Consider the following 17615-nt stretch of genomic DNA (forward strand, 5'->3'; position numbering starts at 1 on the left):
TCAAGCAGAAGTAATGCATGAATTTTAGTAAAAGAACATAAAATTCATTTACAAAACGGTGTGAAGTCTGAAACTCCAGACAGGAGAGTGATGCTTCTCCCTCCTGCCACGTTATTTTTTCCTCTCCCATTCCCTACCATCAAATCTAAAATTTCACACAAAGCTTAGCCAGAGGAAGCGTGGCAAATTCCTCAAAATCCAGGGGAGGAATAATCACTGGCAGCAAAACCAAAATGGGATGAAAGATAAGAACAAGCAATGAAAAATTGTTTGCAGCCAACCAGACTCTCACTGCTCACATGCAGAATTTGCCATGATAGTAATTAGGTCCAATTCAAACCAGCTTTCAAAAAAATGAGCACACTTAGTCCACTCTTTCTAAGCAGGACCATCCTACATGGTTTCTTCAATTTCACTAACAAGTAAAATGCTTATAGACTTAAAACCAATACAAAATGCCCAAAGAAAATAACCCAAACCTCTGATGCAGAACAGAGGGTCTGATGTGCACTCATACAGTGGAGCACACCCAGCTCCCAGGCTGGTGGTGCAGATGTGAGGCTGTGGCCAGCCCGGGGATGGTTGGCAATGCAGATGTTTCCTGTCACCAGTGTCATGTTTGTGCTGTTACAGATTTATTTTTTTTAATGTATTGTGTTACTCCATCTATCTTAGTGAATTGTCCACCTTGTAAAATTCTAATTATATTATTTTCTTCTTGTTATCTGCATTATCTAAAATTATTTATACTATTATAACCTTGGCTTCAAACACTGGTTATAAACATTGTTACAACAGTTATGAGATCAGGGTTCCTATACATACACACAGAGAGATGAATAATTTACTTTACAACTGCTCTGAAATGCTGGAACATGATTTTGTTTCCCCAACAAACTTCTCTAGCAAAAATCAAAAAAACCCCAACAAACTAGAGGGACAAGATCCAATCTGTCTTCCCCTGGGATCTCAAAGTAGCAGCTTTCCTGAAGATGGCCCAACACTGTCCTGTATTTGAAGCTTTGCTGGCCACTTCTTTCTGGGGGCGTGGAGTAGCTGCTGAGCCAGAGTTTGGCAGGAGTAAGTGCTCTGTTAGATTAAATTTCAGCATAATGTTCTTGATAGGAATCGGAGCACCATCCTGAAAGTGCAACGGGAGGGTAAAACGCCAGCCATCAAGATGGATGGTTTGTTTTTATTTTTATAGAGATTTTCTAAACCTCAACTTTCACCTCTTAGCCCCCTCCCCCTCCTGTTCTCAGTCACCTCCAATACTCCATCTGTCTGCTTCATTTAATAGAAACCTATATTTCCTAGCTAATGGATGCATTTGGCTAAGAAGATAATCTCTTTGTGTTCGCTTCAGTTGCCACATTCCTGTTATCATATTAATGCTGATTAAATACGAAACCCAACATTGAAGTCAGACCCCACACATTATTTAAAAGCGACAAGATGTTCATATTTTGGCACTTTGAAACCTCAGCCAGCATGGAAGTGACCTCTCCCCCCACTCTGAACACCTTTCAGCTGGGATGCCATCCGTAGGGATTTGTACAGGACGGGATACTTTAAGAGCATCGTCCTACTTGGGAACACCAGACAAAGTTCAGGTTTCCTGAGAAGCTCTGGGAGTGCACAAACTGATCTCAAGGAAATGAAGACATTGCAGGTCAAGCAGCACTACACTGGGGGTTACAAGACAGGAAGGGTCCCTACAGATCTCTGCTCTCTCAAAAATGTCCTGTGGCCATTAACAGCCCATGTTTGTGCCTCAGTTTCCCCACCTGTATGAGAGGATACTTCACAAGCTGTGCTGTAGGTGTGCAGCCACTTTATTAATGTCTGTTTGTGCCTGCACAGCTACAGACTGAAGGTGCTGCAGAAAAATGAAGTACGAATAACCAGACATCAAATCAGCAAAAACTAATTCAACAAATTCTGGGATTTAAGCCAACTTTGTAACATGTCACATTTTAAAATCAGCCAGTCCCACATGTGATAAAGCACACTTCTAACCCTGAGCAAAGCCATCCTCAAATTCCAGAACAACTCTACTCATCAGAATTACACTGCAATAAGACCCAGATGAATTTGTACCATTCCTTTCTCATTTCTCATGCGACCATCATCAAAACTAGGAAAACTAGGACAGAATATCTATGGAAATGAGCCTAATTAGATGCATGATTTAACTCTCTGTACTGTTCAACATGTAACCATCACTTATTTTTTAATAAAAAATTATTAACATAGCTACTTACTTATTTGGGGTTTATCCCATTCAATTTAATGGACTACCACTGCCAAGTCAATAGAAGCAGAAATTATTAAGACAACCTCAAAGTTCTGGTGAAATTAGTCATGTATGTCACTGATTTCTCAGAACTGCAATCAGTAAGAGCCTGAGTTGCATGTTGTAGGCATCTTTGTGTGCAAACATCAAGTCACAGAATGAAAGCACCATAGTTACACATGCTACACATGCAAATTATTTATGAGTTCCTGAAGACAGATGCAGTGTTCCAACCACTCTGATTCCATTTACCTTTCTTTGAGACCAGGTCCGCGCTGCACACTCCACTCAGCCAGTACTCTTCCTAGAAGGAGATGCGACACCTCCTGAGCAGCTTTGGAGCAGACGAGGTTATAGCATGGTCAGGAAAGCTCCCTGGGGATGTCAAGAAGGCTAAGCTAACCTTCTGAGATCCGTATAAACAAACAACTGAACATGGAGAGCCTTGAACCGAGGGACTGCTGTTTATCTAACCCCTGAACTGCAAAAGACATCAATCCCTGCCTTATTAAAGAAATGCATACGCTAGCCAGACATGCCTGCTTGATCAGCTCTCTCCCATTCACAGCTTCTCCAGGGTCGGAGGAAGTTTCAGCAGGCCCTGTTCCATAAATAAAATCCTTCTGGCTGGCAATATCTAAATTGTATTAAGACTGCCTCAGACAGCTTCGATTAGAAATAATTGGCAGGGGTGGACTGAAATACCCTCCATCAGTTTGCTTACAGAAGGTCTCCTCCTTTTCCTCCTCAAGCCAATTCTACGTGGTTCAATGAAAGTAGCAGGGAATCCATAACGTGCTTCCACTTACCCTGTGTGTGATCCATGTATGTGTGTCCTGAAATCAAAACCTAGTATCTAATATAACAGTAAAAGCTTTAAATACAGAGACAATCAACAGGTCTTTAACAAAAGATTCCCAACCATCAGCAAGCAAACCCAGGAAACTTCAGAGTCTGAATAACACAGACCCTTCCCCATTTTACAAGATTTCCCTCATTTCTTAGCCACCCGAAAAGCAATCATTTGTGTATACTACAAATCCATTCTTTCTTCATAATGATTAGAGAAAATAAGGTTATTCAAACAAACTCATTTGCAAAATTCTGCACTATAGTCTTCTTACAAGAATCAGTATTTATTAAAGCTCAAAATCTTACAGAGAAACATTTAAAATCTACCTATATTTTAATCTACCTATAGTTTTTCCAAATGCCAAATAACACTGTTTTCCTGTGATAAGAAATAATTTCTGAAAGAGACTCACTCCTGCTTTTGCTCCAGCATACATTTACTCTGAAATATAATCACATATTTAAAACTAAACACTAGTGAATTGCACAGTGATCAGCTGAACAGAAATAGTCAAGTTGTAGTATTTTCACAGATATGAGAAATTAATTTGATTTTTCACAGGAATAAATTGTCAAATATTTAAATTATATACATATTCTAGTATTTTCCCAAGAAAGCTTTCTATTTGGCCTTGGTCAATGGAAAAATATTCTTAAAAATATTCAGCTTCTCTTAAAAGGATGAGTAGCTCAACAGAGAGCCTGGGTCAATAAACTCAAGCTTAAATTTCACTTCAAGTAAAAATTAAAACACTGATAATTTATGGAATAAGTCAATATTTCTCTAAACGTGCACAATTTCAACACAGAAAAAACCCATCACTAAATCCAATTGCATTATGTCCTCAAATTACTCACTTCAGAGCATAACAAGCAAAATATGAAGAAAAACTAGTGGGAAAAAGCTGGGATTGGGGAAGCAGGCATCAATTTCCACATGAACTCCAAAGGGACTATAATCTTTGGACATCTTCTGAGGAGGTACTTGTGAGAACAATCGATTGTAATGAGCCATGAAAAGAAAATCCCCACTTCATGATATACAGCCTGCTCTCCTGTCAGCAGGAACTTGCATTCTTTAGCACATTTTCAGTCCTCAAAAAACATCTTTCTCTCATGCCTGGCACTTGGTGCTTGGCACAGCCCATACTACCCCTGTGGGAGCTTGAAAAGATAATTCATTGCAATCATAAAGTAAACAAATGCATATTCTACAGGCTGCATTCATGTTGTAATACCAATCCTGATGAGCTGATGCTTCAGCAGGCAAACAGCCCCTCGCCTAACACATCCATACATCAACTGGCTATGTTAGGGAGAGAAAACTGTTCTTTCACAGACAGAAAACTAAGGTAAACAAGTGCACTGAGGAGTAAATACATACCTGGCAGCAAATTTGTACTGAATTAAAAATCCTCAGGTGCACAGCAAAAAGCCTGCACCACAGAAACAATGTTCTTCATTTACATACAATGACACAGTTTAGGATGAAACAACAAAGTAATCAAAGGGATGGCACAGGCCCATCTTCTTTGTTCAGGGTTCTGCATATATATATATATATACACACTCTCATACATATATATACACACATATATAATCCCTTTAAAAAATACCCTAAAAAGCATCAGAGGCTGCTCTGGGTTGTGTGGGAAAGATCAGGGGAAGGGGCTGCAGAAGTGAGAAAAGGCAAATGGCCAAACAGAGAGGGAATTGAGTAGGGAGGGGAGAGTAGAAATAGGGTAAAACATCAAAATAATCAGACTGGGTAATTCATCAGTTGTAATAGAAAAGAACAGGTTCTCTGAATCACCTAATTGTCTTGATTTGCTAATGTGGAATACTTGAGGGGTATGAGGGGAAAGCAGTGAGGGGAATTGAGGGCTCAGAGGTTTAAAAAAATATTGTCATAAAACCCATAGCACAAAAGCATGCAATATGGAGTTCTTGGGATTGAAGTTACAACTTCAGATATTACAAGAAAGACTTTTCTAAGCAGGATTATGGTCTTCTATACTTTTCCTATAACTTTTATTCCATATGTTAAGTACTTTTTAAGGTTTTTTTGTAATTTTGTTTTAAATGCTGTAATACTCTAGCTGCAGACAGGAAATGCTTTTGTTGCTTATGTATAACATTATACTAAATCATGTTAGAGCAGAGCCCCCCCAATGAAAACAGGTCTATTGAAGCTCCAGTTATTTCCTATTCTTTATTAAACACTCAAATTCCTTTGTGAAAACACAAACCAAAGACTCCTTCACACAGACTTCCTTGAAATCAATGCACACTATTAAGAACAACTATTTTTTTTGTCCCCAAACTCAAAACATGGATCAGGCTTTCAAGGTTAACGTCCTTGTCACACAAGAGTTCTCATACACTGTGCACTGGCCACTGTTGCGAGTCAATACTTCAAATACTCTACAATTTGCAAACCACAAAGCTCTATGCCTCCAGGAAGCCCCTGTGGTGTATGTTTTTACTCAGACTTCAAAAAGCTATCAGAACAAACACTGGTGGAAAGGGAAGGTGAAAGGCCCAGGGGATGAACGATCAAAATCAAGTAAACGAGCACAAACAGTTTACAGAAAGGGAGAGAAATTTCATGGCAAGGGGGCAACCTGAATGCATGAGTGACCCTTGTGGAGACTTAAGAAGATCAAAGTTATGTAAAGGTTTGTAACCTAAGTATTTTCCACCCAAATACTGCAAAGCCATGAGTGAGAACTGTAACACCCAAAAACTAGCATCCCGTTTTGCACACAAGAAAGAAGAAATAAAGATGAGTGAAATAATTCCTCCTTTGGTATTGTATAAATAATCTACAGACCTGAGAACACAGAATGTGGATTCACGGCTTCATCTTCCTTTCTCTAACTAAAGAAGTGGGTTCTTGGAGAAAGCTGCCCACTACAAATAGGACAGAGCAAGTTCCTCCTGACCAGCTCATCCTGTAACCCTTGGTCCACCTGTCTAGAGAGTAATTCAGTCATCTCTCACCAAAAACAAAACCCTTCAAAGTAAAGCTCCACCTAAAACATCCCCTGCATATTTTTTGGAGAATTTAAGGATCACTTTTAAAAGTACCATATTTGTGCAGTCTGGTCATGTACCTGAATTCCTCACATTTTGCTGCACTGACACCAGCTAAGCCTTCAGCAAGAAAAAGGGCCCTTCCTTCCCAAAGGACAATGCTTCACTGAGCAGCAGTAAACCAACAGACATTTTTATGACATTTTGTAACTCTTCAGAAGAAACTGTATTTCGTTCCTTCTGTATACTTTTCCAAGGCACTCACTGAAGCACCCCAAACTTGCAAAGGGCAAGTATATGAGAACTAGAGTAAAAAAAAAAAATAAATATATATGTTCTTATTTGTTCTGGAAGATACAGGATATTACCAAATTATTATTTTTTGATGCTCTGAGGTTGCTCAGCCAAACTGCATAGACACATAATAAAACTCACTGTTAGTTACATTCTTTTTCAAGAAAAAAGTTTTCACATTTGAAATTACAGCGTGTACTGAATTTGCAAAATGAAACACCTAAAAAGGACAACAACAAAAAAACAGACAGAAGGTAGCACATGCATCCTGCTCGTTTGCAGTATGTGCGGTACATTAAACTTCTGTACTATTTCATGAAAGTAAGAGCAATCGTGTTGTTCCATGCCATGTTCTAAACCAAACTGTTTGCAACTTCAGCAACATAAACCCAGTGAAGCCAAAAGTAAATGAAGAATTTGGTCTGTAAGGAACAAGATATCTGGGTTATAGTGACTGTGTAAGGCATCTCCACTTAAAAATGAAAAATATCTAAAATAAAAATGCAACAGAAATTTTAAAACCTGAATATGGTTATATTCTGCAGTTGTGTGTTTATGGTATCATCACATATGCAAAACAGGCCAGGATTGCATTTATAGGGAAAATAAACTTATTCAGTTCCTCATTTTGAATATTTAATTTTGTCTCCCACCCACATGTTGGATTTTTTCCTCAAAAAGGTAACCTTCAGTAAAGGAGCCCATTGAACAAAGGATGTCCTAAGCAGGTGAAGCAAGACTCACGACAGCCCAACAGGCAGTTTACACAAGAGCAGCATGGAGCCAAGAGCTATTAGGTAATTTGGAAATGGTGCCCAAGGAAGTTAAGGGTGATCTGATGGCGAATACTAGCACAGAAGAAGTAGAGGCAAATAGAGCAGCCTGTTTGGCCACATCCACTGCAGACATGCCCTGCCAGGGAGCTGGACTGGGCAATGGGCTCCAAGAGCTTACAGCTGCTGTTATAATTATTCAGCATTCAGCAAAGGAACAGCCTTAAACATGCAAGATGCTTATTTTCTCCCAGGGAATGCAACTTTCCACAATAACTACATTCCCCCAAAATAACAAAGCCTGGATTAACTGGAAAGACTTACGACCACAAGAGACTCTACACAGAAGTAAGGTTATTATACAGAGCAGCACTTCCAGCTCTCAGTTTTACCACAAATCTCAAGATAAGTGCACCTCTTTTGAAATCCCAGATCCTAAAAACATGCAACTGAGTGCAAATCTCAGTTTGTTTAATTTATGTATCTAGTTCTTGTGGCTTAGGAGAATCTTATATATGACCTGAGTTTATCTAAGAAAAGAAACAATCTTTACAGCTTTTTTTTTCTTTTAATAAAAGGAAAATCATTCTTTGGGGGCTTACTATCATGAGTACTTTGGACAGCTGACTACCAATGTCACTGCCAATTGAAACAACAACTGCTTAGTTTCAAAAATACTTGTAAAAACCCAGAGTCATCTCCCAAGCTCTTCCCACACTATCAGATCCCGATTTTATCCTCAAATTAAGATAAATAAATTCTATTATAGCATCTTTCTATTTTGCAACAGGGATTTGAAACTTAACTTCAGGATAACTAGTAGAGCAGATGCTGTTCTTGGAGGCAAAAAAGGAAACTTAATCAGAACACACTTGGAGCAGACTATTTTGGCAGCTCAATTCCCAGTGGCCTCCATCTGAAGAGGGCAATCTCAGGCACAGAGCTAGACTAGATTTTCCCTTCAGCTCTTCCTTTCAAGAGCTCACAATATTGCAGCACTAGAACATCCACAGGTCAGAAAAAAATCACCTCTACCTTGCACATCCCTACAGAAGCCTGAAAATGCTGGTAGAAATATCTGGGGGCAAACCAAGCTGTCACTGGTGTCCAACTTCAAGGACCAAGAAAGATGGGCAGGGGATGCAGTAGCAGATAAATAAAGAACAAAAGAAAATAGGAGAGAGGTGAGAGTATTAGCAAAAACTTAGCCAAAGGGAAGGGAGACTCAATGGAGATTGGAAGCAAGTATAAAGAAAAGAAAATGTATGCAAGTGATTACTAAGTGGGGTTTCTTTTGGTTGTGGGTTGTGTATTTTTTTTCTTCCCCAAGTGGTAGATTCTGTATAAGTTAAGATACCCTATAGTCAAACAAATTCAATCTGTTGGAATTCTTTTAATTTTCTTAATAGGATTTTTTTCCATAAATAGCAGAAATAATTAATTTCATATTTAAAGCAGGACTCCAGTGAAATGCAGAAAATAAAGGAGTTGATTACTCACCATGGAGAAAAAAATCCCTCAGTACAGGACAACAGGTCAATTACAAAGCATCACCAAAACCAGCATGCATGTCAACATGGGGAATGCAATCACTGAATTGGACTTGGTATCATAATGCATCTCACAATGGAGAGCTAATTAGGATATTCTTTTTTATATCTGAAGTTCAAACCCCTTAACTTCACCACCTTGTCTTTTCAAGGTAATTGTCTTTATAGATTGAGGCTGCACCTACATCTTACTGCTTTCCACATACAAACAGTAAGCTCAGAAAAACATGCTGTACTGAGTTGTACAGAAATAAACTGAACACCAACCCAAGAGGCAGCAAAGCCCAGAGCGAAAGCTCAGTTTGCTTTGGGGCTGAGCTCACGCTTGTGCAAGCGTGAGGTGCTTTGCTACTCAGGGAAGCAGAAAGGGCTCGGTACACACTGCTCTTTACTGCCACAGCAGGGTTGGTCAGAGAGCAACAGGACTCCTTCCTGAAGGCCACTCAATAGCCCTGCCCTCGACGGGAGTGTGACGGTCACTGGTGTGATGTGGGCTGTAGGAAAGAAACACTGCAGTTACATCATGTGGGGCAGAACCACCAATGTTCCTTCTGTGGCACTAGTGACACTTCCATTAAGCTCCTCTTGCACAAGAATTGAAAGGGAGGGTGGCAGTAAAAAAAAAAGCTCCCTTTCACTCTTTTCAATGACCCAGAGATCGCTGTGTAGCCCATACTGCACCCAACACAAGGGCTTTCGCAGCAGCTGGACTGTTTTCTTGCAGACCCACTCAAATGCTGCTACATCACCTGATGCCTGATAATTCTGTAGTCCATATCTGCTTGATCCCAGAAAAACAACCTGCTGGAGAGATACTCCAATGGAAACTTCCAACCAAAGAGTCATAACCTGCCCTGGGAGCAGCACCTGCTCTAGTGTGCCATGACCTGCTGCCTGTGAAACCAATCTTGGTCTCCACAGATTCCCCCTTCAGAGCTCTCAGTTCAGAGATTCCATCCTGCAATTCTGTCATTGCAGACAAGACCAGGGTCTCCCGATTCTATAATGAATGAGGCAGACAAGCAGTTAGGAAGTTATTATTTCCTTAACTTCTGTTTTCATTCAGAAGTAATGTACACAAATTTGGACTTTGATTCCACAAGAACACTCTAAGGTTGATAAATCTGGTTATTCAGCTTCAAAGGTCAATATGGGCTCACATGATGTCACCACTCAAAAGTAGGCTTCATTCCTTCAGACCAACCTTTTTGTGTAAATGCAGTACAAATTCCTAGCTCCTATGTGGTCACCAGGACTTCCACATCACTACAGTTTAATCTGCTCAAGAGGGGATCATACAAGGAAGTGATGCCTCTCTGGCAGCAATCATCTCCCAGCCTCTGTCCATACTACACCAGCCAACTTTAACAAAAAGGAGAGAAGGAGATTTATGCCTGAAGTACTCCTTAAGGATTTTAGGTTTTGTTTGGTTTAGAGAGTAGAGGAAAAGAGACTGTGAAAGAACAAGCAAAGCTAATCTCCAGCTTTTAAATAAAACACAGCTACACAGATTTCTTTGCCCTTGGGCTTTTGTTTTTCCTCTTGACTGAAATCCTGCTCAGCCTCACCTGATACTGACAGGGATGGCAACCCACCAGACCCTTGTAGCCAACAATTTTTTTATTTTCCTTTATTAAAACAGAAGCCAGTCTGGGAAAACAGGGACATTAAATGTGCCATTAAATTCCATTTGGCCTAAGAGAAGATTATCCTATTCTAATGCAACACAAGCAAAGAATTCCAAATGTCAAGATCTCCCACAAAAAAGGTATGCTGCTTAGTGACAGGATGTTTAATTATTCTCAGCGCAATGAAAAGGTTTAGGCTGCCCCATTCCTACTGATGTCACTAAGGAGTGTCCTCCAAATCACAGAGCTGGGAATATGGCATTAACTACAGTCAACCATTTAAAGCTTGTGTCCTACAATTGTTAAGAAAAACCCAAACCCCTGAATGTAATATTCCACAAATGCCAGCCACCTTGGAGTGTTGAGACCTACCTGAACAAAGCGACATATGCCTTGAATAGTAAAGAAAAAAATCAAATACCAAAAAATAATACAATTAAGATAGCTCTTAAGGGGGAGGTTACAGAAGGCAACATGATACGCTGTTTTACTGTTGTATTTTTCAATCTTCATATAACTTTAATTTCCCTCATGCTATTTAACCTCTAGTCAACTTCCTGGTTTAAGTGGAATCCTTAAAAATACCGGAAAAAAGTAGAATTGCACTTTTAAACTCTCAGTTTTTAACTGGAATTGAAATCATGCAGAGTAGTGCTGTTCATGTGCAGCTCTTACATCATAGCTCTCCCACTATGTCATTAAGTACTTTGCAAGCCAGTGGAGGATCTCATCCAATGAAAAAAGCGGCAAAATATCAAAACACTAAAGATGCACCAAATCCACAATATGCCTCTGTATTTCTAATTTCACATGTAAGAATACAAGGAATTCTCAAGAATAAGACACTTTGCTGAATTCTGACCACTTTATGTCACATTATACCAATACTGCAGGATCCCAGAGGTGCTATGTCCTGGGTGAGGGAGAAGATCTTTGCCGTTGCTTCAGAACAGACTTATGGCATGTTCAATCCCTCTTACCCTGACAAGCAGTGGAAACAGTGAAATGGACTTGGTCTCTCAAGTGCAAGGCAAAAAGTTACTGGCAACAAAAGACAAAGTCATAAACCAGTTTGTTTTCACCTGTTTTAAGAAACTTAAAACTCCTGTTATCCTGTATGGCTAAAAAGAACCAAGAAGCCACAGAGCTTGTACTCCAATATTCTCATTTTTATCTCTTCTTATGAAAAGTGTCTTTTATTACATTTAAATTTGCTCAATTCAGAAATGTGTTCAGCTCTTAGGAGTGTTAGATAAGCACTGCTTCTTTCACATTAAGAAATAAGGTAACTCTAAGTCATGTACAGCAATTTTTTGCCAAAAAGTGGAGAATGGCAGACACATTGCAATGCCTCAGAAAGGATGAACACTTCACTAGAAATTAGACAGAAAGGAAAGTGAACCATGCCTGAGATATCACACATGCTCCAATTAGATTTAAAAAGTTGCTATGCTTTACAATAATCAAGCACATGACAAATGCAATGAGCCACAACCAAAGAAATGGGCATATCTAAAGTCAATCTTTTAGAAGATGTCAAGACACACAGCAACAGATCATGATTTTGCAAAGCAAGCACAGTTTTACAGGGTCAGTTCTTGGGTGAGAGACAGTTAAATAAAATCTACAATTAGCACTCGGTTATTCAAATGATTTGCTGAACTTTCCTCTAAATGTCTTATCAACTGGCACAACATTCCTTGGTGCAAGGTATGTTGAAATAAGCATTTTCCAAAGACTGCCATTGTTAGCTTTTATCTTCTTCAGAATAAGACACTTAAACATACAGTTCTTGCCTCCCCAAACTTGTTCCTGAACAATACTTCTCACTCATTTACCCTGTACAGTGTTCCATTTACAACTAGAACAGCTGCCACATATCACCCACCTCAGCAAGCCGTGCCCCATCAGTAGCTCGCTCCCTCATCCACACAAAGCATAACTTTAAAAGCAGTGTAGTTTAAACTGCCTTTCAAACCCCGTTTGCTTTTTAAGCAGCTTGTTAAACTGCACAAAACTCTCTTGTGAGTTTAGAGATTATGTCCCCCTTTTTATGCATTTGATCGTGCAACCAGTCTGGAAAGGGAAGTGTCATCCTGTCAATTAACAGGCCTTGAAACTTTGCCTTCAGTTAAAGCACAAACAGCTCCACAACTGAGCCCTACAGAAGAGCAGATCTGCCAGCAAATACTTTTTTTTTTCTTTTAGATGCTGCTGCAAACATTTGAGAAAGGTTATACCTTGTCATTCAAGCAGTAAAAGCATGCCTGGACACACAAAAAAAAAAAAGTGAGCTGCAAAATAAATTGTACTTCCACCCACCATCCTACTACCTGCCTGTTTTACCCTGCACTAGCAAACATCCAGGCAAACTACACATAAATATTGTCAAATTGGAATACATCTTCATCTGCAAAGATGATCTGGCAGTGCAAGACATCCCTGCTAAATAACATCTCTCAACAGTCAAGTTACACTTTGCTTTATTTCATGTTATTAAGCTTTGCTTCCACCTCCCTGGACCACCCTAAGGGATTCTTCTCCATTATGTTCTTCAAATACTTGTGGATAATAATATCTCCCACTTAGACATCGGTTAGCCAAGTTTCATGCATTTCTTTTCATCTTCTTTCCCTCATAAATCAATCTCTTCAGCCTCTCAGCATTCTTGCTGCTCTTCCCTGAACTTCTTCCAAAGTACTGACATCTTTCAGCAACTGAGGAACTTCCAATTGCATGCTGTACTCTAGATGTGCTTTTTGTACTCTAAAGAAAGATAATTATGTCTTTTCAAGAAATATTAATGCTCTAAGCCTGGAATAAATCTAAATCAGGAATTTCATTATTTTGTTTTTTTTTTTTTTCCAGAAAGAAGAGCAGAGAAAAGTATCTGACTTGTTGCTGCACACAAGCAGTGCACAGAGCAGCTTCTTACTCAGTGCCAGAGTAAGAAACAGATCCACTTTCTGCCATTCCCAGCTGAGGTCTGCCAAGTTTCAGCCCACAGATGACATAAGACGAAATTCCCAGGCTGATCTATAGCAAACACAAGCCATTTCCAAGAGAGTACAGAAGAACACTTGGGGAGCCCAACACTTGCTCTTGTGAGCAGGTGATGTTGGTACCAGTGGGACCATGCAGCACCCTAAGATGTGCCATGGTCTATTATTACCTTAAGTAGTCAGGACAGAAATCTCTGACACATCTTGAATTTTACTGCCATGGAGAGGTGTGTTTCTAAAACCAGCCACCAGCTATCATCAGGTCAACTAGCTGAACAAGCTAACTCAGTTCTAGGGGTTGACTGATTTTAAATATGAGAGGACTGATGGACTGCCAGGCTGAGGCAGTACAAGGCAGTTTTCAACCTGGGCATTTCCTTTCCTTCCCTCTCATTTCTTGATACATTTCTGAAAGAATCACAGGAAAATGACTTTACAAAAATTTTAAAAAAGGTCTACCCAAAAAAACATGAAAGAGACTGTATGAGAGGAGACAAGGATGGGGTGGGGGTAAGGGAGAGAGAAGTCTGACCAGTTAAATAAAAAAAAAAAAAAAACCAACTCACAAACAGGGTGCAGACACATTAAAAAAGCAACACTGATCTAACAAAGGAATGTGAACTGCAGTTGACTCAAGCAGTATCACAGCAATGGCCCTCCCCCTACACACAAATCTCTGGAACTCTTAAAGAGACAGGTTTTTAGGCTCTTCAGAGTCTGTGCTTTTCTTTGATACCCTCAACCTGACTTAATTTAACTTATTGCCTTTTCTTTCCAGACAACAAGAGCACCCAAGTTTGACCAAGACTAAAGCAAAGCAAACTAAGTTGTATTATTCTGCCTACCTTAGAGAGGTATTAAATTCTAGCATTCTGTCACATATTCTTCTCATTGAAAGAACAAACCATAAAGGGTCCTCTGTTTCAAGGTCTGCTGTTAAACATCTGATGAGTGTAACCAAGATTAGATAATGAACACCTTGGTGAAAGGTATCATTTCTTCCCACTAACTTAATGGACAGAGCAAAATGCTATTATCTAAATCTATATACAATTTTCTTAATCTAACTGCTGGTTCACAATTACAGTTCCTGCTTAAATCCGCAAGGGTGCCAGAGACTCCTTATAAGGCCTCTCTCTATCCCAGGAAGAACCATTTCCTCCATCCAAAAAAGCAGAAATAACAATGTAAATGCTATCCTCCTGTTCTTTTCATTCATCAGATTTTTGTCTCTGGGAGAGAAAAGTTACCAAGAACATTACATAATTACATTTTAAAGCAAGACACCATCTTGATTTTCAGCCTTTCAGCTCTAAGGTTGTCTATGCATCATTTCATCGCCTACCTAAAGGTACCTCAGTGAATCCTCCAAATCTTTTCTATACCAGAAAACTAAAAGCAAACACTTATCTAGTGCAACCTTTTTCTTTAAATGTGAAGTGTGCTTGCTGATTAGGCTCTCAGACCTATTTGCAAAATCTGGCATTTGGTTACAAAACCAGAAGTACAGGTAGGATAGAACACATGAGATATTTTACATAGTCAGAAATTCTTATCCTGTAATAGGAAGTAGAAAGGAAACTTGCAGAGGGTCAGAATTAGAGCAGTTGCATCACACTCTAAATGGATAGTCCATCTTCTACGAGGAATCAGGAAACTTCATCTTTCTCTGAAGATCAATGATATGTTGACTGTTTGGTGCCATAGAAAACTGTAATTTCTTTTCTCCACTTGTTCAACAGAAGTAATCTTGCTCATCTCCCTAAGAAGGTGGGGGATTAACTAGTGACAAACGGGCTGAAGACAAAACAGAAATACAAATGTACTGCCTGGTATCCTTAAAATCTTCTCCTGCAATCTGAGTTAAAGGCAACACCTATTACTGCCTTTTGAAAAGTCTCAGAACTATTCTCCTGCCTAAGAAGAAGGAGGAAAAATACCCCCAGTAAATGACACTTATAAGCTCTAGCACCCATAATTTCCCACGCTCTAATCTAAGGACGCATAATTCCTTCCTGTAATTCACCAAGGATGAAAAATAAAGTCATATATAATATTATAAAACCAGGAGACACAAGCAGTAAAAAAAGTCTCAAGATGTCCAAACCCCCATTTATCAAGCAGTTTTTGCTTGAAGGCAAGTTAGGTAATAACAAGCAGAACAGAGCCAATTTAAGGAATTTGCATCCAATATACTATGTTTAATAAGCAGCTACAGGTAAAAATGATTGCAGGTTTGCTTTCTTTTATTTGTTCAGAAGGGCTCTGGTGCAAATCATACATACATTAAGAGAGAAGAGATTACCACAAACCTCTCTGGGCACAGCATGATTTCTGTGTTAGGGCCACTCAGCAAGAAGTCATTTTGAGACCTGAGTTCTTTGACACAGGGGATGTGGCTTCAGGCATTTTGGTGTCACACTGTAAGTCACAGCCACCATCATGTAAATAGAAGAGGTACAGTCCCCACCAGATCACTGCTCCAACTGGATATGAGCTGATTTCAAAACTGCAGGAGATTACTGGTAGCACTTCACCTTGCAATATGGAAAGATCCTCTACACTGGACATAGATTAGTATTTGTTAACTGCTAAGCACCTACCTGGAATTCGGATTTTAAATTTACCACTTTGTCCAAAGCCACCATCTATTATTCCATCTTCTCCTGTAGACAGTTTCACTTTCAGACCCACAAAAATCTGGATGTTTGTTTCCTTTTTAAACAATGAACGACCAATCACACTGTAATCATCCATCACCTGCGCAAAAAAAAAAAAGGATTCATAACTCTACAAGCTAAAGTGACAAAAAATTATCCATGTTATGTGCTAAGTTTGGCAACCTCTACCACTCCACCTTTGACAAACCATTTACTCCCAAATGAGCAAAAATCTGGGTGAGTTATCTAAAGTGCTGAGTTTAAGACAATTTGTGTCTAAAACCATAGAAGATTTTATGAACTAACACATTTCTGCTTCTATCTCCCTTATCAAAATATAAGAAGAATAAAACCTACAACAGAACATGCTGTAAAGACCAGTTAATTAAAATCTTTTTTTCTGCCTTGAAACCTTTCCATGAAAGTCACTGAAGTACCTATGCTGACAAAAAGTTTATTCCATTATTTATTCTACAGCTAAATACATTATCATCTATATAAACATCCTCTTAGCTCCAGACCTGTATTCCAACAGCTCCACTTCCAAAGAAATGACATAGCTTCTAAATAGAGCCTTTTAAATACTCACCTTTACATACATATTGATTTGTTAAACCAAGAGCCTTATGACCACTGTATCCAATTTTAATTTCAAGGTTTGTAACCCACTGGGAAGAACCATTCCAAGTAGAATTGTTAATTAAGCTATCAGGAACAAGAGGCAGTGAGGTTGGTGGGTAAGGCAAGATAAACAACCCTCCCTTAGGCATTACAAAGTATAAGGTGCAGTCAAGTGAGCCTAATCCTGTAGGTGTGAATATCCTTGTACACCCAATGCCTGCAGTTACTCTACCTTGTAGATGCAGAAAGAACATTTATTTATCAGAATAAATATGAGGTTATTACTTCAATCTTTCCAAGATTATTTTTTGTGGTAAACGTTGCAGCTCTTCTTCACATCTCAGGAACCATTTTTAGCTACACCTAAGGGTTGCAAAGACCAAAGTGACTTAGAACAGCAAAGAACTGCAATCAGTTCTGAACACTCCCCTTTACTCAGTTTAAATGAACTCAAAATATTGACGACTCAAAATCTTGCTGGTTTATTAAGCAACTGTCCTTCCCTGAAGCCTCCTCCATAAACTATAATGCGTATACAGACTCAAATCCCTAGGATTGTTATTACTTTGTTACATATATATTCCTCCATTTTAATGCCAATCTCAGTATGGCAGTAAATCTAGCATCAGAAATTTCATTTTTGTTTTATTTTAAACAGAACTTACTTGCTCGGCTATAAACACTCTTGAAAGGGCTGTGCAGTATTAGAGAGCACTGGCAGGACCTCTCCCTGTCCCAGACCAGTGCAGGATGAGAAATATCTACAGCCCTTCTTGCTTCTGTCCCGTGGAGATGACAACAGGACAGGCAGCTCTGCTCTGGGTGCAGCCAAGGCTGTAGGCAGAAACACTCAGATGTCTCAACAACACTCACTGCCCAGACTCCTCATCTTTCCCCAAAAGG

The 17615-nt window shown here is 39.3% G+C and overlaps 1 protein-coding gene across 7 annotated transcripts in view; it reads right to left on the minus strand.

Moving 5' to 3' along the window:
* The window catches only part of EEFSEC (eukaryotic elongation factor, selenocysteine-tRNA specific), a 126354-nt gene that overhangs the window by 24753 nt on the left and 83986 nt on the right, over positions 1–17615 (minus strand). For all 7 annotated transcript variants that reach the window (XM_068201934.1, XM_068201936.1, XM_068201929.1 and 4 more), the window contains exon 6: positions 16035–16191. In XM_068201934.1, coding sequence (XP_068058035.1) covers positions 16035–16191 — 157 coding nt within the window. The remainder of the gene's footprint in view (positions 1–16034; positions 16192–17615) is intronic.

Source organism: Anomalospiza imberbis, chromosome 11, assembly GCF_031753505.1.
Source record: "Anomalospiza imberbis isolate Cuckoo-Finch-1a 21T00152 chromosome 11, ASM3175350v1, whole genome shotgun sequence".
NCBI classification, from domain to species: domain Eukaryota; kingdom Metazoa; phylum Chordata; class Aves; order Passeriformes; family Viduidae; genus Anomalospiza; species Anomalospiza imberbis.